This window comes from Schistocerca piceifrons, chromosome 3 (genome assembly GCF_021461385.2).
Source record: "Schistocerca piceifrons isolate TAMUIC-IGC-003096 chromosome 3, iqSchPice1.1, whole genome shotgun sequence".
Classification (NCBI taxonomy): Eukaryota; Metazoa; Arthropoda; class Insecta; order Orthoptera; family Acrididae; genus Schistocerca; species Schistocerca piceifrons.
This window is the reverse complement of record NC_060140.1, coordinates 118,349,937-118,377,723: the sequence shown is the minus strand read 5'-3', so window position 1 is coordinate 118,377,723 and position 27,787 is coordinate 118,349,937. Positions and strand designations below refer to the sequence as shown.

Here is a 27,787-nt window from a genome sequence, read left to right as displayed (position 1 = left end):
AAATAAAATATAAGTTGAATAACAGGGAAACAATAGATTCCTACAGGGCGTAATTAGTTATGAACAACAACACAGCTCGCGAGACATTCACATCTAAACGCACACTACGTCTTCACTGTAGAAGCGACGGAATTCTCACAAGTGCACAAGTCGGCACTGCGAAGTTTCTCTATCTGCCGCGACCACGCGCAAACTGCTCCGCTGTCCTAGTCTTTCCGCCGACTGTGCGTCCGTCGCGCTGTACTGTCCGCATCCAGCACTCACTCCCGTGTGTTCTGTCCCGTACTGTCCACAACCGCCCCTTGTCCTCTCCGGAAACTCGCTTCCATCCAGTCTCCCGATTCACGACCGCTCCAATTGGCTAGCGTCCTCGCGCCACGTCTTCATGCCAACGCACAGTCACAATCATAATGAAACATATACCAAATACTGGATTTACATTTTAATAACTTGAAATTAAATAAATATTCCTATGGCTGGACCATAAACATGCTCTAACACACATTATTAAATACATAAACAATTAAATAAACATATATCAAAAGAAAAGAAGCAAAAGGTAGGCCAAGAGTCTAACATCTCTGTGCTATCTAAAACACAGTAAATATTTAACCAATTTCTTCATGAATAGTATATATCGGGTATAAACAAAGACATAGATGAATAAATATATTTATAAGCATTCTGCTACTGTTTTTTCGTGTAACTGTGGAGTACTTATGCATGCCTGTAATTCATACCAATTTAGATTTACACTAATAGCGTTCTAAAGATAAGGCGATCGACAAAATCGGATGAAGAGTTTACATTTTGGAAATTCGTTGCTGGGTGTTACTTGTATAATTCATCGTCAGATACTAATCTTTAAACTAATAAAGATACTGGAAATCTGATTACAGCATCTGTCTACTATTAATTTCTATACGAACTGTGAAATGTCTGCCATTATTTAAAATATCGGGGCGCCAATGTTTCGAGTCTGCAGTAGGTGCAGTGTGGTGGGTACATAAGGGAAACACAACTCTTCGAATCCTCACGTCTTTTGGGGCAGCAACCAACATTCATGAGGGGCACCAATTGGCAGTAATGATTCTGACAGGAAAGCTTAAAGTGACAGTGCTGCTCATGACACAGAAGCGTAACAGAAGAGAATGCACGGTCAGCTCGGACTCTCTGCCGCCATTAAGCTACATCGTGCCAGCTACAAGGTACTGCAGATTACCTGAAAACTCTACCCAATATACATCTTGGAAGGCAAAATTAAACAGACGTACATACACAGATAATTCTGTCCACCGGCGTTACCTTTCTTATTTTTCGTCATATTCCACACCTCAGCCATCTAAAAATATTACTAACATGACTAGTAGATATCAAAATTAATTAAAAAAAGCAACGCTTAAGAATCTACAACCGATGCAGTTCACGGGTGTCTTTCCCACTGTCTTACACACTAAATACGCTCAACAATGTGACCAAAGCAACGAATTAAAATTTCACAGCTACCAAATAAACTGTTCTACCTATGAAATAACGATCGCTAACGAGTCAGAAACAACCGCTTCCTAATGAAAGTGTCACGACTTGCACACTGCCGTCATTGATTCCATAAAATAAAGTTACGTACCAGTCTGTTTTCTGTTATCTCGTACCTGCTGCACCCGTTTTTTTGTTTCTCACACTTTAATTTTCTCTAACAAGAACCCCTTTAGTGCGAGGTCGCAGGTTAAATCTTTGGTAAGACTAATTTGAAAGTCTTGTGTTAATAATTATGACGTGACAAATAGTGGCAGCTAATGACTCACCATGTACGTTAGGAGAATCACATAAAATTACTATCCAGATGTTGCAGAGATCAACCTTCTATGGGATGTATGTATTACACTTCACAAAAAGGACATCTTTGACATTCAAGAAATTGTCAGAACAAGCCATTAACTTGCACCATGAACACAGAATGGAAAATGATTTCAGAAAGGCATCCGCTTTTAAGGAATGCGTATAGAATCATACTGGTGTAACGGCGTGATGAGAGCTGATGGAATGTGATGGTATGTAATAGAATGCGAAACTGTCTGCCTTATAGCTTATGTGAAACTGGCTAAACATTAATGCGTAGTTAGACATAGTGCGATAATACGTGGTTCAGACACGGGAAAAAACATCCATAGGCTGAATTTGTCATGTTGTTCTAGGTGGCGTGATCTGCAATGCCACGCACTTTTCAGGAGCGATAGTACGCCTTAACGAAGTATGATTCTTATACGGAGACCAAGAATCAAGCGGAAGCAAGTTATTTTGATCAGCTGTGGCCCAAAAGTAGTACTCATACAGTAGCTGTATTTTCCTTAAGCCCATTTTCCCACTCTTGCTTTCTGTGACGTAAATATTCACTACTGCCCTTCCAAGATCACCCACATGAGGAGGAATCGTATGTGCCAGAGCACCTCAAATTCTCGAAGCACAGTAAATAACTTTCCAGCCAATTTATCATCCACATTAACAGACACAAAAATTGTATACAAAATGCAAGGCCTTGATGTTCGTTGATATTGATACAACTCACCTGGTGCCTCTAATTTCCAGGGTTCTTTTCAAATGCATTTCTTCTTCAAATCCCGATTTGTCGAAACTGAGATTTCTGGATTTTGTCCTAGATTACTAGTTGTGTCCAGTGCTATAGTTTTCAAATTGTGTTCCAGAATGCATTAATAATGAGGTTCTACGTATGTCACACAGGGAAGGAGGGACATTCAGCAAGTGCCTGATGTACAACGGAAGCGCCCTGGACGGTGCTTCCGAGGTGCCCTGCCAGCATGGCTGGGAGTACGACGACACGTGGTACACTCAGACGGTGCCGTCAGAGATGAACTGGGTCTGCGACGACATGCACATCGTCAGTGACGTCATGTTCTATGCACAGAACATTGGAGCAGTCCTGGGACTGCTGTTCGGCTACATGGGTGACATGTAATTAAAAAAAATCCTTCTATTCTTATTACCTTTGTATTTTCTGTTACCATTTGGTGTTAAAGTATATGAACAATCCCTGTTTGTCAGTACAAGAACGGGTAGTGGCATTGCAATCGCCCGTACACCAGAGCGCTACATATGACTGAGGGGAGCAGTGAGCCACTTGGAGAGCTGGCACACGCTGAGTTCAAAGTTCACAAACAACCAGCAGAAGTGGCCGCCAGCTCTCCATGCAACCACGTGGCGGTAGGAATAATGCACAGTACGTCCATTAAATGTAGTTCACAGTTAGGGAGGAACCTTTACTTGAAGGAAAATGACTTCCTGCAAAGGAGAAGAAGATTCAGTGAGGTCAGGCTGAAGCAGGTCTTATCTGAAAAATCGCCCCAGATGTCTGGCAAATGTTTTATGAGTGCGTGCATGGCGAGAACAGGGCCCCAGGGAGTCGCGTTATTTCTTCCTAGCCAGTGCTGATATTTAACTCTCTGACTATACTTTTTCTTCGAATTCTTGTGGAGCAGCCACAATTGTATTTTGTAAATTTCAGTAGCCGCACAACAGCTGCTGAATCAAAAATATTTTTATTGCCTACACGACTGATTTCTGAAGACTAAAATTCTGTCATCTGGAGTATAAAAAAAGAAGAACGTTTTACCGATTGAGGTAATCTCCCCCCTCCTACCCCATCCCCCCCTTCTCCCCCAGCGTTGTCATGGAACGAAAATTTCGGTCACACAGCATGGGTTCAAATGGCTCTGAGCACTATGGGACTTAACATCTGTGGTCATCAGTCCCCTAGAACTTAGAACTACTTAAACCTAACTAACCTAAGGACATCAGACACATCCATGCCCGAGGCTGGATTCGAACCTGCGACCGTAGCGGTCACGCGTTTCCAGACTGAAGCGCCTAGAACCGCACGGCCACAACGGCCGGCTTCACGCAGCATGGGAACTGTTCACGGCATCCTTGGTCACCCATTTGCAATTCAGGTGCAGAACTTTACATCAATGACAGCACTGGAACGGGAGACGACCTCAGTCAGTTAGGTGTTTTTTTTTTTTTTTTTTTGTTTTTTTTTTTTTTTGTACACCAGACGATGGAATTTTTGTGGTAAGTAGTAAACAACAAAGATGTTGTTGATCCAGTAACTGTTGTGTGCATCGTTCAACTTACAAAATTTTGTATAAAATACATAATTGAACCGTTAGGAACTTTTATATTAAACCCAAATATCTTCCGGGTTCAGTCTTGGACCATATTAATCGATACTACAAAAAGATACAAATAATTGTATGTAGTATTCAGAAAATGTTAACTGTTCTTTACAAAGACGTGCAAAATAACACGAATACTTACAAGGTTAAAATGGTTTAAGCCACCATATTGCATTAGTCATTACTAAAAATCTGTAGTGCATGCCATCAATGTAAATTTATGACACAGGACTTTTGAAGCAAACACACAAATACTAAATGTACACACAGCAGTACTGAAGAGAAGATCCGAACCGTAAATTTTACTTTATAAAAAATGTTGATAGGCTCGTCAAAGATCTTTAAAAGAAAATTTTTGTTGTATGGTATAAAAATATCTTAATGACATGTTACATGGTAATGTAGAGGACTAGACCATCTTTGGTAAACATATTAGGTATAGTTTCACATGTAAAGAGAAAATGAAGTTTCTATCTCCAGGCATAAGATAACATAGATGTTACAATGCGAGGTAGGAAACATTTTATAACCCTAATAATAAATGAACCTAATGTTAAACAGTATCATATTCATTGCATATACGTAATGAAATGCATGAGTATATAAACAAACGTCAATTATATCATAAACGTAATGGAAATCGCACCTGTAACATTAAAACAAGCTAAAATACGGTGCTCTTAAATGGGTTGAAATGTCACTCAGTGTTCATATGCATCCAGGTTATAGTAGTACTGTCACAAGTCGACTATATTTAAAGGAAATCTTCATCTGTTAATGAAGTTACATTACAGTGCGTAACTAGAAGCTTAGTATATCAGTAGTGCTAGTATCATAATGAAGGGGAGGGACTAAATAACAACAGTGTAAGCAACCATGTACTCAAATTGGGCTTAAAGGAATATTGACAACACATGTATGTAGTAGCGGTAGCGATGAGTAACATTATTTAAACAATGTAAACCTTAAGATAAAGGCATTAGGGGCTCAACTATTGAGTGTACATTTTGCAAAGCATATAGAAAAAATTCTGCTCATAATCAATTAAAGTGATTGCTAAACAAAATACGTACTTGCATATGTACACACTTAAACACTTTAGCTGGAATGTAGATATCGAGTTACAGATGAATTATCTAATATATCAATACATATTGGTTATGTACATAACAGTATTTAACAACACAGTTTTAAGTGAAAAGAAATATGTGACCTGTTGTTCATTAAAATGAGAACTACATCTTGGAAGTACAAACGTACTTTAGGTGAGGACAACTTATTGACCAGTAGTCCATGTCAAACATAATAAAAATTGAAAATAGAATTACTGAATGTTTAGCATATTCAGTGTAAAACAGCAGGACAGAAGTTACAAACATTTTATAAATGTTTATAATGAACAACTGTAATACACTGGATGTGGATAACAAACTATAACATAACTTATTTGTACTGCAATCGCGCAGTGAAGAATCCTGACAGGGGTATAAGAAAACTGTGTGCAATAAAAGTGTCATTAACATCACGTATTGGACTCCAGAAAAACTTTTTGGTCGGACGTACATTTGGAAAAGACCACGCTTATATGGCCTAATTGGCGTGAAAATCCTAGAAGGTGTTGCAATTTGTGAACAACGTAAAAATTCGTTGAGTCTACGAGAAACATAGATCTGAATATATCCGACTTTAGTGTGGTTTACATACTTTACAGCTACTTCTAGCAGTCGAATGGACCACTTTCATTTGGCTGCTTCACTACGTATTCAGCATTTGTCGGTTGAAATAATTCCTGCCAACTTCACTGTGTTGGTTCAATGACTCTTAACCAGGTCACCCAGCGGGTACATCTTTCTCGCCATATTTGGCAGCAAAATATGTTATATCTGGCGGTCCCCTCTCTGGATGACGTCATCGCTGCCGTGTGCGGGGGGAGGAAGCCGTTTGCGAGTGCGGTATCCCTCGCTTATGGAATGGTGGGCTGCCACTGCCACACCTCGGCTTTGCACTGCACTCATGCCATTTAGCAACGTTAAAGCGGATGAAATGAGGAACTCTCGGGAATTTTATTATGCTGTCCTTCGCGATCTTTATGACTGTGCTCGAGACGTCCCCGTTACCTGACGGCGAAACTCCCGTAACTCAAAATACTGCAATTAGATGGTCTTCGTTTGCCTTCCCAGACACGTTCGGTTCTCCAATATGAGTTGGCGTCTGTGTATGATCTAATTCGGCTTCGAACGTTACCTCCAAGGAAGTGTCTCAGTACCATTCGTTCTGTAGGTGGTAGCGAGTGGTCATCCCAACCAGATATAACGCGTGAACTCTCTCGGTATTTTTCCGATCTCTACACCGGAGTGGAATATGACGAAATATGGCCTGCTGATTTTACTTCCTCCTTGATAGTGTTGTTACGCCAACTCTCCATGAGGAGTTTTTGGCAGTTTTCATCGTGATTACGTTCATGAGATTGCAATTGACTCTCCTTCCCGCACATTGCCGGGTTTGAATGTTCTTGCCGAAGAATTTTATTTTCGGATTTGGCCTCTGATAGGAGATACGATAACGTATATGGTGCATGAAATGGTGCAAGAGGTCTAGATCCCACCCTCCATTAAGATCGGAAGAATTGTTTTAATTACCAAAAAGACGGGACGCTACTCTATTTTGGTCATAAAATAGTCGCACTGGCGATAAACAGCCGTCTGTCGGGTTTGCTCGCTGGCGTGGTCGCGCGTTGTAAAAGCTGTCTTCCGGGTCGTACTCGCTTGCTGAATGTCGTGATCTCGACCGCCTCCTCTGTCCTTTTAACGGGAGGTCTACTTTCCATTGATTTTAATCGTGCGAGTGACGGGGCTAGTCAAGTTATTCTGTAGCGACTGTTGACAGCTGTTGGCTTTAATGATGCTGCACGAAGGACGTTCACGTCTCTAGTTACTGGCATTGAGGCGTCTACTGATGTGAACGGTGGTCTTCCCCCCCCCCCCCCCCCATAGAAGTGTGACGAGCTGTAGTCCGCTATCTATGTCGTTACTCGCGCTTCTTCTGGAACCCATTTTGAGGCTCATAGTTGCTCGACTGGATAGCAGGTCGTTATTGGGCGAAAGGTTTATCGTTTGCGCGTGCGCCGTTGGCTTTATGGTGCTTCTTCCTTCTCATGACGACATACCGATACTCAAGGACTGTAGGATGCATTTTGTCGTCTTACGAGAGCACAGGTTAACGACCGGAGACACTGATTATTCAGTGTGCGGGGATCTGACGCGGTTGAGATTCCATGGGCTTTTGCGGTCGCCCGCAATCGATCGTTGGGAATTATTATCGATTGTTGTCCGATGAAGATTGGTGGGTTAAACTGGATATCCGTCACGGACTGGATTCAACGAGCGATCCTTAAACACTCGCGTCGCTCTCTCTCGTTACTTCATAACTTTCAGTCCTTGGAAACTTACGTGTTGTGTAAATCTTATTTTGTTGCCCAAATTTGTGCCTTTCCTGCGATGATGTCCCGAACGTTACATCGATTATCTAGCAAGTTTATTTGGTGAAACCCTATTTTTCGAGTGCGCTATCCGGCTATGGCGCGACCCATGTTGGAGGGTTTTGGCCTCCCTGATGTTCGGGATGAGGCTTCTGATTTACTTCTTCGACGCACTACTTTTAAGTGTCTTCGCGTCCCCCAGTGACTTATAGCTCGCCTTTTTGTCTGTCTCCAACCCAAGAGCTTAACTCCGCCAATATATGTTGGTAGGATAAATAATAAATTAAGGCATATTCGTGAACTTTTTTTTATGTCTGTTACTTCAGGACTGAGAGGTTCTAGGCGCTTCAGTCTGGAACCGCGCGACCGCTACGGTCACAGTTGCGAATCCTGCCTAGGGCATGGATGTGTGTGATGACCTTAGGTTAGTTAGGTTTAAGTAGTTCTAGGGGAATGATGATCTGAGCTGTTGAGTCCCATAGTGCTCAGAGCCATTTGAACCCAATCTGATCTCTCTGTAAAAATGCTAGTATGCCGCTGGACGTTTCCAAATCACGTTTCCTCTGTGGAGTACCCCTTCACCAGACACCGAATGGAAGGTTGTTTGATCCAGTGTCAGCCTACCCCTGTGTTCTCGTAGTACCAAGTCGTTCATAACCTTGTCTCCATCAACGTTAGACTTTTTCCTATTGGACTGATGCAGTTGTTGCCATGAAACAGATACATTTATGTCACCGCTTGGTCGCATGCGCACACAGTTATTGCAGTTGGCTCCGCCGACAATTGGCATTTCTTGCCAGGAGGACGGAAACGACAATCTCCACTGACATTCTCCTGCGTCCCGATTCAGCCTTGTTCCCCAGAACAGAGAACAATACAGTTGTGTGGCATATCGGGCTCTGTGTTCATTACGTGATGGGGAGCGGTTATGACACGGAACCTTGTGCCTTTTTCCAGTATATGGTTTCTGCCCAATGGATAGGTTGCCACACTGTCGTCCACTTTTTGCGAACATGCTGTATCTCGTCTTTAGTCGTCAAGGAGTTGGATGATGTGTAGAAATCCTTTACTGTTGGAATGTTTCATTCCTGTTACCTTGTTTTTGGTAAAATTGACAAAAAAGTGGTGAGTTAACCGGTCGTCGTGGAATTCTCATTGCCGTTTCCTTTCAGATGTATCTTTACACAGTTTATTTCATTTTTGTGGCTCTGTTAGACTTTTTGTTGTTTAAGTAATGGAAAAATAAGTTGTTGCACGGTAAGACTAAAAATGATACACTTTTTTTCTTTTTAAGTGGTGGGAGCCATGTAGGATTTTGTCCCACCATGTTCCTTCCTTTTTAGAGCAGCAAGTAATTTCAGATAAATAAAAATAAAAGATAAATAAAGAAAAGGGCGGTACGATGTGATAGTCCAGCGCAGTGACAGTAGGGGGGGAGAAAGGGGGGGGGAGGCATCGTGGTTAGGCCACGGCATGCGACCCTTGCCCGCCTTGTCTCCACCCAGCCTTAAGTTGCCCCTGTGTCCGTTCTTTCTTGCCGTTACAATCAAAACAAGAAAAAAATTAATATTGTCCAATAACTGTAAGGTAGCAGCGTGTGGTGTGTTCCTGGTTCGCACCCCACCGGATCCTAAACTTTCAGTATTAACCTTCCCGATTCATAATGAAAAAAATTAAGGAGGAGACAGACGTTCGAATCCTGGTCAGGCACGAATTTTCAACTTTTCCCATTCATATAAATGAATTCTGCCTGAAAGCTAACGTCTTTAATTCCTTTGTGTCTTGAATCATAATCGCTGCAGGATCAAAATAACCGAACGACGAGACACCAGATATACACTACTGGCCATTAAAATTGCTACACCACGAAGATTACGTGCTACAGACGCGAAATTTAACCGACAGGAAGAATATGCTCTGATATGCAAATGATAAGCTTTTCAGAGCATTCACAGAAGGTTGGCGCCGGTGGCGGCACCTCCAACGTTCTGACATTAGGAATGTTTCCAACCGATTTCTCATACACAAACAGCAGTTGACCGGCGTTTCCTGGTGGAACGTTGTTGTGATGCCACCTGTATGGAGGAGAAATGCGTACCATCACGTTTCCGACTTTGATAAAGGTCGGATTCTAGCCTATCGCGATTGCGGTTTATCGTATCGAGACATTGCTGCTCGCGTTGGTCGAGATCCAATGACTGTTAGCAGAATATGGAATCGGTGGGTTCAGGAGGATAATACGGAACGCCGTGCTGGATCCCAATGGCCTCGTATCACTAGCAGTCGAGATGACAGGCACCTTATCCGCATGGTGCTAACGGATCGTGCAGCCACGTCTCGATCCCTGAGTCAACAGATGGGGACGTTTGAAAGACAATAACCATCTGCACGAACAGTTCGACGACGTTTGCATTAGCATGGACTATCAGCTCGGAGACCATGGCTGCGGCTACCCTTGACGCTGCATCACAGGCAGCAGCGCCTGCGACGGTCTACTCTACGACGAACCTGGGTGCACGAATGGCTAAACGTCATCTTTTCGGATGAATCTCGGTTCATTTTACAGTATCATGATGGTCGCATCCGTGTTTGACGACCGGCGTGATGGTATGGGGTGCCATTGGTTACACGTCTCGGTCATCTTTTGTTCTCATTGACGGCACTTTGAACAGTGGACGTTACATTTCAGATGTGTTATGACCCGTGGCTCTACCCTTCATGCGATTCCTGCGAAACCCTACACTTCAGCAGGATAGTGCACGACCGCATGTTGCAGGTCCTGTACGGGCTTTTCTGGATACAGAAAATGTTCGACTGCTGCCCTGGCCAGCACATTCTCCAGATCTCTCACCAACTGAAAACGTCTGGTCAATGGTGGCCGAGCAACTGGCTCGTCACAATACGCAAGTCACTACTCCTGATGAACTGTGGTGTCGTGTTGAAGCTGCATGGGCAGCTGTACCTGTACACGTCATCCAAGCTGTGCTTCACTCAATGCCCAGGCGTATCAAGGCCTTTATTACGGCCAGAGGTGGTTGTTCTGGGTACTGATTTCTCAGGATCTATGCACCCAACCTGCGTGAAAATGTAATCACATGTCAGTTATAGTGTGAATACTCGTTTGCCATCTGCATTTCTTGTTGGTGTAGCAATTTTAATGGCCAGTAGTGTATAATTACGGCGAGGATGGCAGCTAATGTCTTTAATTCCTTTGTGTCTTGACATATTTTACAGAAATATCTGGGAAATGGAATATTTGTGAAGCAAGCGGATATACGCTGGTTGCAGGTACGGACGTCGCCCGCTGCAGTTGGCCTGCGTGGTGATGCATGTCGTCAGCAGGGTGGCGATGCTGTTCACGCCGTCTCTGCTCCCGCTGTTCGTCATGGCGGAGTCACTGGTGGCGGGCGCTGGAGGCGTCATGCTGGAGTCGGCGATATCTGTAGGTGAGTAGGGGAAAACAATGTGTTGCAGCATCGCGAGAGCGACGTTTAGAAAAAACCTTAAGAAGTATTTTTCATAGAAAGAACGGGAAACTACTCTGACAGAGGGCTTCTCCTGTTTCTTTACTCTTTTCTTCCTTGATAACTTTTCTCTAGCTTCCAACCGGGCCACGTGGTCATATGTCCAGGAGCTTCGAGCTAAGAAGTACACTCATGCTCATAAATTAAGGATAATGCTGATACATGGTGAAACAACGCTCTGGTGGGCGGTTTGCCGCTTTAAAGACCTCGGGGGATGACCATGCGGGTTCATTTGACCTGCGGTCGGCGCTCGGTGGCGCTGGCAGCAGTCCACATAAACAGAGGTATGTTGGTGCATTTCAGAGTACGGGGCAGCGAGTAAGTGTGCAGAAGTGTTTAGACGTGCTAGTGGTGTGTTGAAGATGGCTCGAAGAGCACATATTGATGACGTTATGAGGGGTAGAGTACTAGGGCGATTGGAGGCTGGTCAAACACAGCAGGTCGTATCACGGGCCCTCTGTGTGCCACAAAGTGTGATCTCAAGATTATGGCAACTATTCCAGCAGACCCGGAAACGTGTCCAGGCGCTACAGTACTGGACGTCCACAGAGTACAACACCACAAGAAGACCGATATCTCACCTTCAGTGTCCACAGACGGCCACGGAGTACTGCAGGTGGCCTTGCTCGGGACCTTACCGCAGCCACCGGTACAGCTGTCTCCAGACACACAGTCTACAGACGACTGAACAGACATGGTTTATTCGCCCGGAGACCTGCAAAGTGCATTCCCCTGACCCCTGGTCACAGGAGAGCCCGTAAAACCTGGTGTAAAGAACACAGTACATGGTCACTGGAACAGTGGTCCCAGGCTATGTTCACGGACGTCCAGGTATAGTCTGAACAGTGATTCCCGCCGGGTTTTCATCTGGCGTGAACCAGGAACCAGATACCAACCCCTTAATGTCCTTGAAACGGACCTATATGGAGGTCGTGGTTTGATGTTGTGTGATGGGAATGATTGATGCACATACACCCCTGCATGTCTCTGACAAAGGAACTGTAAGAGGTCAGGTGTATTGGAACGTCATTGTGCACCGGTATGTCCTCCTTTTCAGTGGTGCGTGCAGTGGGTCCCACCTACCTTCTGATGGATGATAACGCACGGCGCCACCGAGCTGCCATCGTGCAGCAGTACATCGCAACAGAAGATATCACGCGAATGGAGCGGTCTGCCTGTTCTCCAGACCTAAACCCTCTCTTTGTTGACCTATTGCTACACGTCTTCAAACCCCTAGGACTCTGCAGGAGCTCCGACAGACACTGGTGCAAGAATGGGAGGCTGTACCTCAGCAGCTGCTCGACTACCTGATCCAGAGTATATCAACCTGTTGTGCGGCCTGTGTACGTGTGCATTGTGATCAAATCCCATATTGATGTGGGGGTACATGCGGAGGAAACAGTGGCGTTTTGTAGCACATGTGTTTCGGAGCGGTTTTATCAACTTATCACCAATACCGTGGACTTACACATCTGTGTCGTGTGCGTTCCATATGTGCCTATGCTATTAGCGCCTGTTTTGTCTAGTGCCACGTTGTGTGGCACCGCATTCTGCATTTATCCTTAATTTATGAGCATGAGAGCAGTTGGCGAGCCACTGAATGTCGTGTGAACGCTGCTGCTGTCCTTATGTGGCCAAGCTACCTTCTGCGAAAACACTGCTACTCACTGCGGTGCCTTATATGGTAATTTTATCGTTGCGAGCCCGCATGAGCCTTCCAGTGGCTGTGTTCCAAGCTGTGTTCAGCTGCAGAGCTGAGTGTTTATTTAGGGTGTTGTCAGTCTTTTATGACGCTACTCCAGAAATTATTGATCCGTTTAATAACAGATGTCTTGTCGAATGCAGTTCAGTGTACATTTTCTGTTTCCTGCTGTCAGTGATTTCTCAGGATATCGCAGGCGGTAACACCTCTCGTGTTCCACAAGGCGTGGTACGTACAGTGTATCCGACATAAGTGTGCCCACAACTAGACGGCATTGTATACACGCCTTGCGTTGGAAGGCTTACATCGTCTTTCAGAGGGCTCATGAGCTGTCGAATTTTTGCTGGAGCCCTGAAGACCTGACTATTATATTATTTGTGTTATTAAAAATTTGTAGACTGCCAAATAACATTGTAAATTTAATAAAAGTTCATCCCATTATATCAATTGTAATATAAATAGTAAAGAAAATGTCTGTGTTGAAAATAAAAAAAACTGACGAACGGGACTCGATCCAGCGATGCAGTGATTACAGAGCTTGAACGCTAACCACTCGGCTGCCGCCCCTTCATGATAAAAATGGCCACTCACAGATGTATGTTTGACGACCTAAATTCTCTTGCGATTTTCTCAATAACGCTTGAGAAGTACGCGCTACTGCTTACACATTTTTTTGTCCTCGTGGAGTACTACGAGTGTATGAAGTTTCCAGTAAATCCGCGTTCCAGACGTCGTGGCCTCCCTTTGCTAAGCAATGCTCTAGGCTGCGTATAGAGCGACGCCGTTGGACAGTCGGTGATTGGAGACGAATTGTTTAGAGTGATGAATCACGTGTTCCCCTGTGGCAATATAGTGGAGGGGTTTGTGTTCGGAAAAACCTACTGAACGTTGCCTAAGATCATGTGTAGTGTCAACAGTAAAGAACCCTGCAGTTGATGTTATGATATGGCAATGTTTTCAGTAATTACTGTCTACTGCTTTTCCTGCGCTTAAGAAAACAACGCTAAATTCGGAAGCATATCAACTCATTTAACAGCACCGTGTACTGCGCACAGTACAGGGTCACTTAGAAGACGTTATTTGTTTGGATTAGCACGACAACGCACCCTGTCACAAAGCAGCATATGTGAGGCAATCGTCTGTGGACAATAACATTCCTGGAATGGACTGGCCTGTCCATAGTCCATACCTGAACCTAATGGAACACTTTCCGGGCGAGTCAGAACGTGTGCTTCGCTTAAGACTCCAGTGGCCAGCACCTGTTTCTTAATGTGGAGAGGCCTTGCACTGCACTCGACATCAAATGGGCAAACAGATGTAGTCAGTACGACTACACGTAAAGAAATGGTGGCAGTTGACGAGGATAAAACAAATAATAACGCTACAGTTAGAAAACCACTCAATATGAAGCAGCTGTATGAAGACATGATGGTATTTATTGAAAATGAATTTTCTGGGCAAAAGATGACACAGCCCAAGAATAAGCGGGCTAAAAGTGGAATTACTGGCAAAAATATCGCAATGCGCTATAAAGCAGGCCTTATTAACTGGCAGTGCAGTTCGGAACACCTACAAAAATAAAACGAGAGAATATTAACGAAACTAGAGAAAACATGCAGATGTGTGGTACTAACAGAGCGACCAAGTAGAGATGCAAGCAAAACAGCTCCTGCAGCTGAAATCACAGCAGAGCAAGCAATCGAACAAAATATTTTGCTCATAAAGTCAAGAACAAATGAAGAGGCAAAGACAGTGCAACAAAAGCTGACGAACTTAATGAACCAGACCAAAGAGAAAATTTGTATGAAGAAGGTCAAGCAAACCGATAATGTAATCGTCTTCGAAATTGCTACATGATGGTCACGAAAAAGATAATCAACAACAAAAAGGTGCAAGACAAACTGATTTTTGAATAGCCTAAGATTAAGAGACCTTTAATGATTGTGTACCACATCCCAGTGGACACAAATGCAAAGACACCGAAAGACACAATACACTTGAAGAACCCTGAAGATGAACTGCCCAAGGAAACCTTCCGAAACGGCTTTACAGTCCGATTCAGGACAGAACCAGTGGGAAGAAAAGTGGTCCACCAAGTTACTGAAATGAGAGCCCCCTGGTTATAACAGCACTCGTGAAGCGACAAAAAGTATTTCTTGGATTTCATTCGGCTTCAGTGAAAGACTTTCTAGTAGTGAGGAGGTGTTTTGAACACCAAGACCTTGGTCATCTGGCAGAACATAATACATTGTGATAAACAATTAGTAATTTGTGGACATTGTGAGTAAAAAGGCCAGATCAGAAAATACAGCATTAAAAACAAACAAGTGGCAGTGTGTGTGCCATGTAAATACAGATGTAAAAATACACGGGGAAGAGAGATGAATGTTACACATAAAATCCTCCTAACAAAGAAGAATTTTAAGAACGAATTATGGAGAGGCGTCTCATGCCATTAGAAAGCAATGAGCACTCTAATTATACCATGAAGTGTGTTCTATGTAAGGAACATAAATCACCAAATAGGAGGGGGAGGGACGACGAAAGAGCAAGAAATTTCTGCCAATAAGTGGACAGTAAATACCATAGAAGAGAACATGTGACACAGACCTGCGAAAAATCAGGAAAAAAGTTTTCGGAGAAAATTCAAAGCTATGTGATATAAGACAGAAGCAAGATCACAGATGGTTATAGGAGTGACATTATACTGCAAGTTATCAGGATTTATTGATAGAAACTGGGTAGTTCTTGGTAGAATGCGACAGCACAAAACCTGAGGAAAATACTGCACTGCCTAAAGAAGTAAAAGATTCTACAATGCAGGGTACGAATCAGCAACAAAAACAGTACGAAACTCAGAGACAGTTCATACAGGAAACAAGCATCTACTACAGAGAAGTAAACAATAAAACACAGAGGGAAACAGATCCACGACACATTCATAAAAGTGTAGTGTAATGGCGACTTCTGCTACAGAATGTATCAGGATGACCAAATGTAGCAGGGAGACACCAAATGCAGTGGGTGGGTGCCAGGAAGTGCTGTATTAAAATTCGGTGAGAACTTTCCCAAATGATTTATTGTTTCAAACTACAGTGTCCTCATTCACCTCTGTCTGCGTCACTGGGCCCCGCAATGCTGAGGAAGCACCGCAGCAGCCTGTGCAATACAATGCTGTGTCGTGCCGGCCTTGACTGGCCTGATGATGTCAGGATGGGTGCACCAACAGCTGTCTCAGCGCCCACCATCCTCGATGTCTCCGTGCTGCTCTGCCGGAAACCGTAGGCCATTCCTGCTGTTGCTTCTTCATCACTGGCGTAGCTGAGATCACGGCGGCAAGCGCCCATGATCTGGCTTCCGAATCTGTGACCCTCATCTCGGGATGTCTCTGGCGTTCGTTGCGAGCTGAGACGACTGCCTGTGGTACCGATCCAAACAGTGGTGCACCACTGTTTGGCTGTGGACGCCACGTCGGCCTCAGAGGGTCGAACTAATGATCTGCCGTGGACTGGGACACTGGCACTACATCTGTTGCTGCGTGTAGCCGGTGGTGTGACATGCCTCGCCATCCAGGAGAGATGCCACACTTGAATGAATCTCGTTGGAAAACGACACCCATTTGTATGTGGCTGTGCGCCTCTGTTTTGCTAATGTGCCGCTCCAAGTCACATATGCACCACAACTGGGTTGCGCCAGTGGGCCCCTTCTGCCTGTAGTTAGGCCATGCAAACTGCTGCGTTTACTCTTTTCAACAGTTTGACGACTCCTTACTTTGCAACCGCTGCTCAGTGTAACTTACTGCAATCTGGCCCGCACCTGGCTGTAACTTGTGCTCAGAAATTTTGCACCGAATCTAACTTTCCTATCTTAAACTGTGGTGCCGCTACATTATTCCCCTTTTTGGAAAGACCCAGTCCCTGGGTCGACCCTTAACTAGCTCTTAACTTGTCTGGGTCAGCACCTATTTCATATTTCCTTACTACTAGAAAACTTGAATGTGACCTAGTGCCCTTAAAACACATTACATGAAACAAAACGTAAAACTTCCGTACTGGATGACCACTGCCCGATCAACCCCTTACCTACTCACCTCACGCCCTCGGTATCCAATGCACTGGGACTTGGACTACCCTTGGTTCCCTTTTGGAATTAGCTCTCCGCCTGATCAGAAAGTAAATAACACACAACAAAGTTAAGGCTGTGATAACACTTGGCACAGAGGTGCTCAAAATGATTGTTATTTGCCGTTGTCTTTCCCTATACTGAGCGACATCTTGATCAAGCTGTTCGGCTGATATGCGCCCCTCTTACCCTAAAATGAACTGGTTTACGGATCTCAATCCATCATTTTATAATGTGATGTTGATATAATACAAAGTGATTTTTACAAGTTCAAGACCTCTTGTGAGGTAATAAATCACACACAAATCAGTTTGTACATACATTTTATAAGAATGCGGAGAGACGATCTGGTAATGATGGCTCATTGTTCTCACCATCATAAGCTTTTAGTTCCCTTTTGTTTAGTCACAAGCACTGGCAATTATTGCGTTGGTAGAACACCATTGGTTCGCTTTGTCATTGTCTTACCTGTACGACATGAAACGAACAAAGAAAACAACATTATAGTAGAAACGTTATATGCAAAGCATGTAATTAAATAATACATTTCAGTACCTGCCTGGTGTGTTGGTCAAGCAGGAACTAAGGATGGTGCATTTAGCTAATATCTGGAACACCATGTATTCCTCACTCCAAGCTGAGCGACCTTAAGGTTGATTTTAGAAGTTCACCATTGGGAACAAAGATTTGATACATTTTTTAACGAAACTGGCTCTCTTCTCAGTAAGGACTGACGGCGTCGATAACTAGTCGTTTCGCAAATTCATCGCCTTTATATTAATAATGGTAGTGAATGACTAACATCACTTACTTTGTGACGTTTATGCGGTCGCTTAGCAAAAGTTTTAATAATGTTTTCTAAATAAATCTACTTTAAAAGCCTCATAAAACTAAGTTTCATGTAACTTTCCACTGAGTGTCTTTAACATTAGTTAGCCTTCGAACTCTCTCTCTCCCTTATACGAAAACACGGGGCAATATTAACTGTACTACTTAGAAGACAGCTTAACGAAAGGTGAACTACATTTGTAGCATTTGTAGATTTAAATAAATCTTTTGACAATGCTGGGTGGAATACTCGCTCTAAATTTCTGAAGGTAGCAGGGGTAAAATACAGGAAGTGAAAGGCTGTTTATAACTTGTACAGAAACTAGACGGCAGTTTAAATGGCTCTGAGCACTATGGGACAACATCTGAGGTCATCAGTCCCCTAGAACTTAGAACTACTAAAACCTAACTAACCTAAGGACATCACACACATCCATGCCCGAAACAGGATTCGAACTTGGGACTGTAGCGGTCGCGCAGTTCCTGACTGTAGCGCCTAGAACCACTTGGCCACCCCGGCCGGCAAATGGCAGTTATAAGAGACGAGGTGCATGAAAAGGAAGTAATGGTTGAGAAGGAAGTGAGACAGGGCTGTAGCCTATCGCCGATGTTATTCAGTCTGTTCACTGAGCAATCAGTAAAGTAAACCAAAGAAAAATTTGCTGTAGGAATTAAATTTCAGGGAATAGAAATAACAACTTTGAAGTGTGCCGATGATATTGTAATTCTATTAGAGACAGCAAAGGATTTGCAAGAGGAGTTGAACGGAATTGACGAGGAGGATATAGGATTAATATCAACAAAAGCATGGCAAGAATAATGGAATACAGTCGGATTAAATCAGGTGATACACAGGGAATTAGATTAGGAAACGAGACACTTATAGATGGGTTTCGTTATATGGCAGAAAAATGACGGATGATGGCAGAAGTTGGGGTTAAAAAATCTAGACTGTCAACGGCAAGCTTTCTGAAGAAGAGACATTTTTAACATCGAATATGCGTTCAAGTGTTAGGAAGTCTTTTCTGGAAGTATTTGTGTGGAATGCAGCCATGAATGGAAGTGAAACGTGGACAATAAACAGTTTAGATCAGAACAGAAGGTTTTGAAAGGTGGTGTTACAGAAGAATGATGAAGGACAGATGATCAGATCACGTAGCCAATGAAGAAGTGCTGAATCGGAATAGAGAGAAAAAAATTTATGACGGAACTTGATTAGACGAAAAGATTAGCTGACAGGACACATTATGAGACATCAAGGGATCACCAATTTAGTATTTGAGGGACGTGTGGGAGGTAAAAATTGTAGAGGGAGACCAAGAGAAGAATACAGTAATAAGATTTAAGAAGATTCACAAGGATGTAAGTTGCAGCAGTTATTCGGAGACGAATACTTGAGACTTCACATAACAAAATTACAAGATTGTTGCATAAGTAACGTCTTTCATACACTGAAGAATCATCATTCTTTCATACCTTAGAACTGCTGTGTTTAGTCCCTATTAGTGCTGAGTTATTTTTACATTCCATAATTTAATATTTCTTTACACGAAAAAAAATATCATTTTAGTACACACATCATACACAAAATACGTAAATAAATAATACACTTTTCTTGAATACCTAATTTGGCTGAAGGGGAAACTAAGGACTGTACAGTACACTAAAATCTGCAGCAGCACAAAATGGCAATCTAACAAAATCACATACGGCTAAGGGTATGCTCAATCTGAAGCAGGTTCTGTCTTATGCTGTACCCTTGGTTTCCTTTGAACTAGCTTAACTCTGTTAGCTGTAGGGAGCCGCTTACCTCCAAACTACAGCGCATCGTGGTACTGACGCATGAAGATCGCAGCCACAGGTAAAAAAAAAAACACCCTGGATACTGCTAGTTTAGATTTGTAGACACACTCTAAACAATTTAGCCAAAAGTATGAAAATATGTCGCAAAACATATGTCCCGAGCCCCCTGAACCAATTTCAGTATGTCAACCGACTACTTCGAATAATAAGAGCACAACTTTTATCACTTTGAAAACACGCAGTTTCATGTTGTGACATGTGAAATGAGTGCGTAGAAATTTGTCTGTAATCACATTATAATAACAACACGCACATGGTTCCTGTCAGCTCCTTTATGTTCTCTAAAGCCGTTTTTATTTTTGTGCTTTGTTGGTAATATGAAATTTCTCCGAGGCAATTTATATGATCTCTTCATTATATGTTAATCTGATCGAACTCTGGTTTTGGTCGTATAATATTTTGCTCTATAAATTTAATGTATATGTTATGTAACCTTAAGCTGTATGTGGTCTCAGTATTATTCATTTGTTTGTTGTTATGCTAAGTGTTGCATTTTATTTGTAAATGTTACTGTACACGGTAATATGGAAGTGTATCACGTGAAATAACTTAATATAAAAAAGCGCGACATTTTAAATTTAGTAATAAAATAAGATGCTGATTTTGATGTTTCAGGGGCGGAATTGACGGATATCAGAAACCGCTCTTGTATCAATTGCATGGCATGCATTGGTATACCTATAGGATTGGTGTCCGCCTGCTTGTGTGTTCAGATGTTTCCCAGCTGGAAGCACTCCTTGCTTTTTGCAGTCCTGTGCTGCCTTATATTACTACTCTTCTGCAGGTAAGATGATGGGTATATACGAAGGCCTGCTGATAGGCGATTTGAAATTTAATAATACGAGTAAGTTGAAAACGTAAGTAATGTCAGACTTACTTGTTGTTGCAGAAGTATCAACCGATATGCAATATCGATGTCTCTTCCTATGTGCGTGTAATAAATGGTACTTCCTCTTCTGTAACCCTTTTCTTGTGGACAATGTATAGAGGTGCATCTCTGAAGGAACGTCGAGCACCCTTTTTCATGCTGATGTCGGTGGCCAGATGTTGTGGCGTGACATCGAAATCGTTGACGAGCCGTTATCATTCATGACCGCCGAAATGTCGCCGACGCGCACATATCTCCTAATGGCGTTTCACACGCTATCTGATTAAAAGTATCCGGAGACATACTGAAACCGGTTCCGTCTTGTCTTGACTTGTGCTACGTCGCAGTAAGTCTTGTAATTTATTTCTTGGGCTTTTCGTGGTTCTTTTTGTAGTATGCCGCCGGGTGCAGCCATCTGGATGCGTCACTGCGACCAAAAAAATCCTGCTATTGTTTTACTTTGTAACGACAATGCTATTTTGTAAATATTTCTAATCATTTTTAGGCATTAGCAAGATACACAACCTGGCCCCAAGCAACATAGTTCATTGTTATTGAAACCTGGTTGGTAGGTACTCAGAAAGCGCACAGGATAAAGTTATGATTGTGGATGGGGCTGTAAACAGTTACTGTGAGTTGCACAATCAAACACACAACTTTATTTTTCTAAGAACCACTTGGTTACACATTGTTTTAAAAGATCACAATTAGACAATACGGCTGAAGGCCTAGTTAAAGAAAACTTGAGATGCTTTCTGGGCTGAAGGCCCAACACCACACCAAAAACCAGAATGGGTCAAGGCCTGGCTTAGAAATCAAAAGCCATTAAAAATAGAAGGTAAAAATTTAAAACAATCATGCAATTGAAAACAATTAGCGGCTGAAGGCCTACACTACACATCTGAAGGACAACTGTAATTAAAACACATCAATAAACATTTTTTTCTAACCAAGAAGTTTCTTTTTAAAGTTACAACAAAATTTGAAACAACTGCTGAAGGCCTGAAAAACAAGTCAGACAAACAATTTAAAATAAAACTCTTCCTCCTTATAAAAAATTTTTCCTTTGAAGAATACACACAGCTGAAGGCCTTATAAAAGGGGTTCACGTAAATCCTCGGCTGAAGGCCAAACATAACACGTTGAACGACTAACGGCTTAGGGCCTGGATTACAAACAATATCAGATAGAACAAATTTTCAAGAAAAACAATTTTTTTTAAATAAAATGAATATTCAAAATTTTAATTTAACACGGCTGAAGGCCTTTACGTAAAATTAAAAAAAAACTGAATTAATACATGGACAAAGACCTCGCACAATACTTCAAACTAAAATGAAAATCACAATGTAAAACAAACAGAACAAGTGGTGCTCAGAAGTGTTCCAAGTGTCAGCCTGAGAAGGTAGCTCAAACGTAAGATGAGATGAGAGAGACAGCCTAGAGTTGAAGTTAAATAATCGGATGGCCATCCAAACTGGAGATGGCCCAAGGGCCAACCAACAAGTTAAACAATTCTCTTCCGTCCGACCAACAGCAGGACGATGGAAAATATCGGCTGAGGACTAGGATATGAACAGCACTACAACTTCAGAAATTGGCGTCTAAAAACAGCCAAGGGAACAAAATATGAACCAAACAACTTAAAAGGCTGTCGAACTACATGCCTGCTGGACAGCATCAACACAAAGAGAAAAGGCACACTGCCGGAAAACTATGCAAACTACCAGGGCAGGTAACTGGGGCGTTAATGGCCACAGGGCAGAAAATACCGCTGGTGCACTTCACTGGCAAGTAACAGTCAATCTAATAATTAATCACAATATAGGAAGACGGCTGCAAGATTTCGCTGACTCCAACACATCGTACATTGCTGCTAGCCCAAATGGCCCAGGGAGCAACAACCCAAAAATGAACGAAGAGATGTCACAATAGCTGAGGTTTCGTTACAGGTTAACTGATCACTCAACTTCAGCGTCCATGTACAGTGGGCAATGAAAATTGTCGCTCTCGCAGCTAGCACCTCACGATCCGACAGTGCATGCACGCCGCCAGCTGTCCCAGCCTGCCCTTGCGCCGCGGGACTTCCTCGCTGCTCCGTCCCAACCGTCTGACTGCCTGCAGCATGCAGACAGCATTAAAATAGCTGCTCAGTCAAAACAACACAAGCCACACACGGTTCCACGAAACACTTCCACAAACAACTCGAACAATACTAAAACCAGTGACTGAACCCAGAAGCGGTCGGCGACCAAATACACGTCGTCCAATGAGACAACCGACCGAACGACCAACCAAGGTCGTCCGCACTCAATTCATGTGTGTCAGCAATGATCGAGCGAGTCATGGCTGTCTCGACCTCACTGCTGCTCCGTCCCAACTCAACTCCCGATACACGATCACCCAGAAATACTAGCAGTCGCTCCAAAGATAGAACGACAGTGCTCTTATCGATAAGCGCTGCTGCTGCAACTCACGGGCGCCCAAGCCAGCAAGTTAGTGACGCCAGTAAATCGAATAAGAAACGGGACGGCAGTACCGCAAGGACAAGATGTCAAGTAATAAACGGCACGAACACGAGCCGCACACGGCTCAATTGTGTATTTTTTTAACATTCTTAATATGGAGTGCGTGTGATGCGCCATCAGTTAAATAATTTTATTATGTTAAACTTCCTAGTCTTTTCTAACACACAAGGACCAGAAATATGATTTAATTAGCTGTCAAAAAAAGTTCTGGCTAGCTAACGAAAACTATTACCAGAGATTTTATTATCTCCTTCGTACTGAACTTTAAAGTAAACATACAGCTGTCGCTGTTAATATCTTTGTGGTTCGTATCGAAATGTTCACACTAAAAATTCTGATTACACTCATTTTTTAAACTTTTCGGCCTGTTTAGTAGAAAGTTACTTCTGAATGAATTCTCATTAATGATCAGTAATTTCCAAGAATGAATGAATATCGAAGTCGCTGTGTCCAAACGATATATATCGAACTTGCGATCTTAAATCGATCATGCGTCTCTAATGGCGGGCGTTATGGGCATGTTTACGGTGGTCGCTACAGCAACGACAAAAGAAGAGCGTTACATAAATACTTGTAATTGCAAAGGAGATTACTTACCTTACTCATCGTCGATGTTGTAATCATGTGAAAGCCAATTATGGTGGTCTGGATGGATAATTTGGAAGAGTCGAACCAAGTATTCTTCCTGATACTCGTTCGTTTTCCGCACTGTCCGCAGTGAAACTGTAAACGGTATTTCAGCATCGAAACTGTGCTTACGAAGTTTTGCACACTTCGAACCACCACAGTGTACTTAGTCCCTTCTTTTCTCTTCCGGTGGTACTCCATATTTGCTACAAAAAGTCGAACAATTTTCATCGCTAGATAAACATGGAATTAGATTTTTCCATGTGAGAGACTCCGCCGAAGAAACGTCAAGAACACGAGACATTCCACCCACAAACGATATAGATCGTCTAGGATTCCCTAGTGACTCAATAATTATTCATGGAGGTATGTAATTTAGAGCAACTGCGGGAACGATGGAAAACAGATAAAAATGGCGATCACAAATAATTGATCATAACGCCCATCACAAGAGTCGCACGATGGATTTACGATCGCATGTTCGATGTGTATCGTTTGGACCCCGCGACATCGATAGGCAATCATTCAGTTAATTAATATTTCTCTCTCCCCATACATTCAACTTTGTGAAGTAATCATTTCGCAAGATGAAATTATTGCCGACTTGGCAAAGGGATATCTTTTGTTAAAGAACTTACACTGTTTAAAATAAATTTTGTTGTATTTTCAATATTATCTTTACACAGCACGGATGTATAAAACTTTTACTGAAATCTCAATTAAAATGCCTGAAATCAAATAAATAACCATATATTAGCAACTAGAGCGAGCAAAAAGTTAAGTATGCGAGAAAAAGAAGTGAGCTAATAATGTCGCGTAGTAGCCTATATGGACTGCAACAAATTACGACATTTCATTCATTCATTCCTTTACTTACTACTCTTACAGACTACATTGTATTTAAATACTACTGAACTTAAATATCTCATTTTATTACTAGAAAATAATAAAGGCAGATTAAAATTCGTTACCTACAGCTGGCGAAAATACGAGAGTGGTTTCAATACTACTGGACATAAATATCGGGGTATTCCACTGAACGTCTTTGTCGCAGCCTGAACTGTGCTGTGAACACTGACCTTCTACTAAGTCATCCCAAAGGTGTTCTATTGGGTTCAGCTAGGGCTCAAGGAGAGCCCAGTCAGTATCAGGAATGTTATTGTCTATAAACCATGTTTACGTATCGGGTGGTCCCATCCTCAGAATGCATTGTTGTTGTTGTGGTCTTCAGTCTAGAGACTGGTTCGATGCAGCTCTCCATGCTACTCTATCCTGTGCAAGCTTCTTCATCTCCCAGTACCTACTACAACCTACATCCTTCTGAATCTGTTTAGTGTATTCATCTCTTGGTCTCCCTCTACGATTTTTGCCGTCCACGCTGCCCTCCAATACTAAATTGGTGATGCCTTGATGCCTAAGAATATTCCCTACCAACCGATACCTTCTTCTAGTCAAGTTGCGCTACAAATTTCTCTTCTCTCGAATTCTATTCACTACCTATTGATTAGTTATGTGATCTACTCATCTAATCTTCAGCATTCTTCTGTAGAACCACATTTCTGAAGCTACTATTCTCTTCATGTCTAAACTATTTATCGTCCACGTTTCACTTCCATACATGGCTACACTCCATACAAATACTTTCAGAAACGACTTCCTGACAATTAAATCTATACTCGATGTTAACAAATTTCTATTCTTCAGAAACGCTTTCCTTGCCATTGCCAGTCTACATTTTATATCCTCTCTACTTCGACCATCATCAGTTATTTTGCTCCCCAAATAGCAAAACTCCTTTACTACTTTAAGTGTCTCTTTCACTAATCTAATTCCCTCAGCATCAATTCCGCTACATTCCATTATTCTCGTTTTGCTTCTGTTGATGCTCATCTTATATCCTCCTTTGAAGACACTGTCGATTCCGTTCAACGGCTCTTCCAAACCCTTTGCTGTCTCTGACAGAATTACAATGTCATCGGTGAACCTCAAAGTTTTTATTTCTTCTCCATAGTTTTCAATTCCTACTCCGAATTTTTCTTTTGTTTCTTTTAGTGCTTGCTCAATACACAGTTTAAATAACATCGGGGATAGGCTACAACCCTGTCTTACTATCTTCCCAACCACTGCTTCTATTTTCTGCCCCTCGACTCTTATAACTGCCATCTGGTTCCTGTACAAATTGTAAATGGCCTTTCGCTCCCTGTACTTTACCCCTGCCACCGTCAGAATTTGAAAGAGAGTATTCCAGTCGACATTGTCAAAAGCTTTCCCTAAGTCTACAAATGCTAGAAACGTTGGTTTGCCTTACCTTAATGTATTTTCTAAGATAAGTCGTAGGGTCAGTATTGCCTCATGTTCCAAACCGATCTTCCCCAAGGTCGGCTTCTACCAGTTTTTCCACTCTTCTGTAAAGAATTCGTGTTAGTATTTTGCTGCCGTTGCTTATTAAACTGGTAGTTCGGCAATTTTCACATCTGTCAACACCTGCTTTCTTTGGGATTGGAATTATTATATTCTTCTTGAAGTCTGAGGGTATTTCTCCTGTCTCATTCATCTTGCTCACCAGATGGTAGAGTTTTGTCAGGGCTGGCTCTTCCAAGGCTATCAGTAGTTGTAATGGGATGCTGTCTACTCCCGGGGCCTTCTTTCGACTCAGGTCTTTCAGTGCTCTGTCAAACTCTTCACGCAGTATCATATCTCCCATTTCATCCTCATCTACATTCTCTTCCATTTCCATAATACTGTCCTCAAGAACATCGCTCTTGTAGAGACCGTCTATATACTCCTTCCACCTTTCTACTTTCCCTTGTTTGCTTAGAACTGGGTTTCCATCTGAGCTGTTGATCTTTGTGCAAGTGGTTCTCTTTTCTCCAAAGGTCTCTTTAATTTTCCTGTAGTCAGTATCTATCTTACCATTAGTGAAATACGCCTCTACATCCTAACATTTGTCCTCTAGCCATCCCTGCTTAGCTATTTTGCACTTTCTGTCGATCTCATTTTTGAGACGTTTGTATTCCTTTTTGCCTGCTTCATTTACTGCATTTTTGTATATTCTCCTTTCATCAATTAAATTCAGTATCTCTTCTGTTACCCAAGGATTTCTATTAGCCCTCGTCTTTTTATCTACTTTATCCTCTGCTATCTTCACTATTTCATCTCTAAAATCTACCCAGTCTTCTTATACTGTATTTTTCCCCCTATTCTTGTCGGTTGTTCCCTTATGCTCTCCCTCAAACTCTGTACAACCTCTGGTTTACCCAGTTTATCCAGGTCCCATTTCCTTAAATTCCCACGTTTTTGCAGTTTCTTTAGTTTTAATCTACAGTTCATTACCAATAGAATGTGGTCAGAGTCCACATCGGCCCCTGGAAATGGCTTACAATTTAAATCCTGGTTCCTAAATCTCTGTCTGACCATTATATAATCTATCTGAAACCTGTCAGTGTCTCCAGGCTTCTTCCCTATATGCAGCCTTCTTTTACGATCCTTGACACAAGTGTTAGCTACGATTAAGTAATGCTCTGAGCAAAATTCTACCAGGCGGTATCCTCTTTCATTCCCTACCCCCATTCCGTATTCACCTACTATATTTCCTTCCTTTGGAAGTACAAAAGCTAAAAAAATAGGATCATCGATCTGTTTTGTAACACCTCTGTTTTGTAACACCTTGCATAATCATAGCGTTACCCGGCCTGTTGGTAGCTGTTTGGAAATCACGAGTGATCCCTTATGCTCACTTCATGCGTTGTTTTACAGCCACCATCAGCAATGCTTGGCAGTCCCTCTTCGTCAGTATATGAGGTCTGACTCGATTTGGTTTAGCTGTACTTGTTGCTTCAGGTCTCCAATTCAGAATCGCATTACGGTCAGCAGTCTGGAGCAACTTTATGTAAGTTGAAATGTCCCTGATGGGTTCCTCACTCAGGTGGCATCTAATGGCTAGTTTATGTTCGAAGTCACTGAGCTCTCCTGATTGATAGATTCTGCTGTTAGGTCTGCTGTTTCTCTGTCAACTGGACTGTACTCTCCACCTCAGTTCAGCCGGGCAGTGTGGCCG

At 42.4% G+C, this 27,787-nt stretch overlaps 1 protein-coding gene across 1 annotated transcript in view; it reads left to right on the top strand.

The window, feature by feature from the left end:
• Nucleotides 1-27,787, top strand: part of LOC124788441 (solute carrier family 22 member 7-like) — a 100,230-nt gene that overhangs the window by 12,002 nt on the left and 60,441 nt on the right. Inside the window, exons 3-5 of the mRNA XM_047255713.1 lie at nucleotides 2,740-2,970; nucleotides 10,957-11,114; nucleotides 20,323-20,491. Coding sequence (XP_047111669.1) covers nucleotides 2,740-2,970; nucleotides 10,957-11,114; nucleotides 20,323-20,491 — 558 coding nt within the window. The remainder of the gene's footprint in view (nucleotides 1-2,739; nucleotides 2,971-10,956; nucleotides 11,115-20,322; nucleotides 20,492-27,787) is intronic.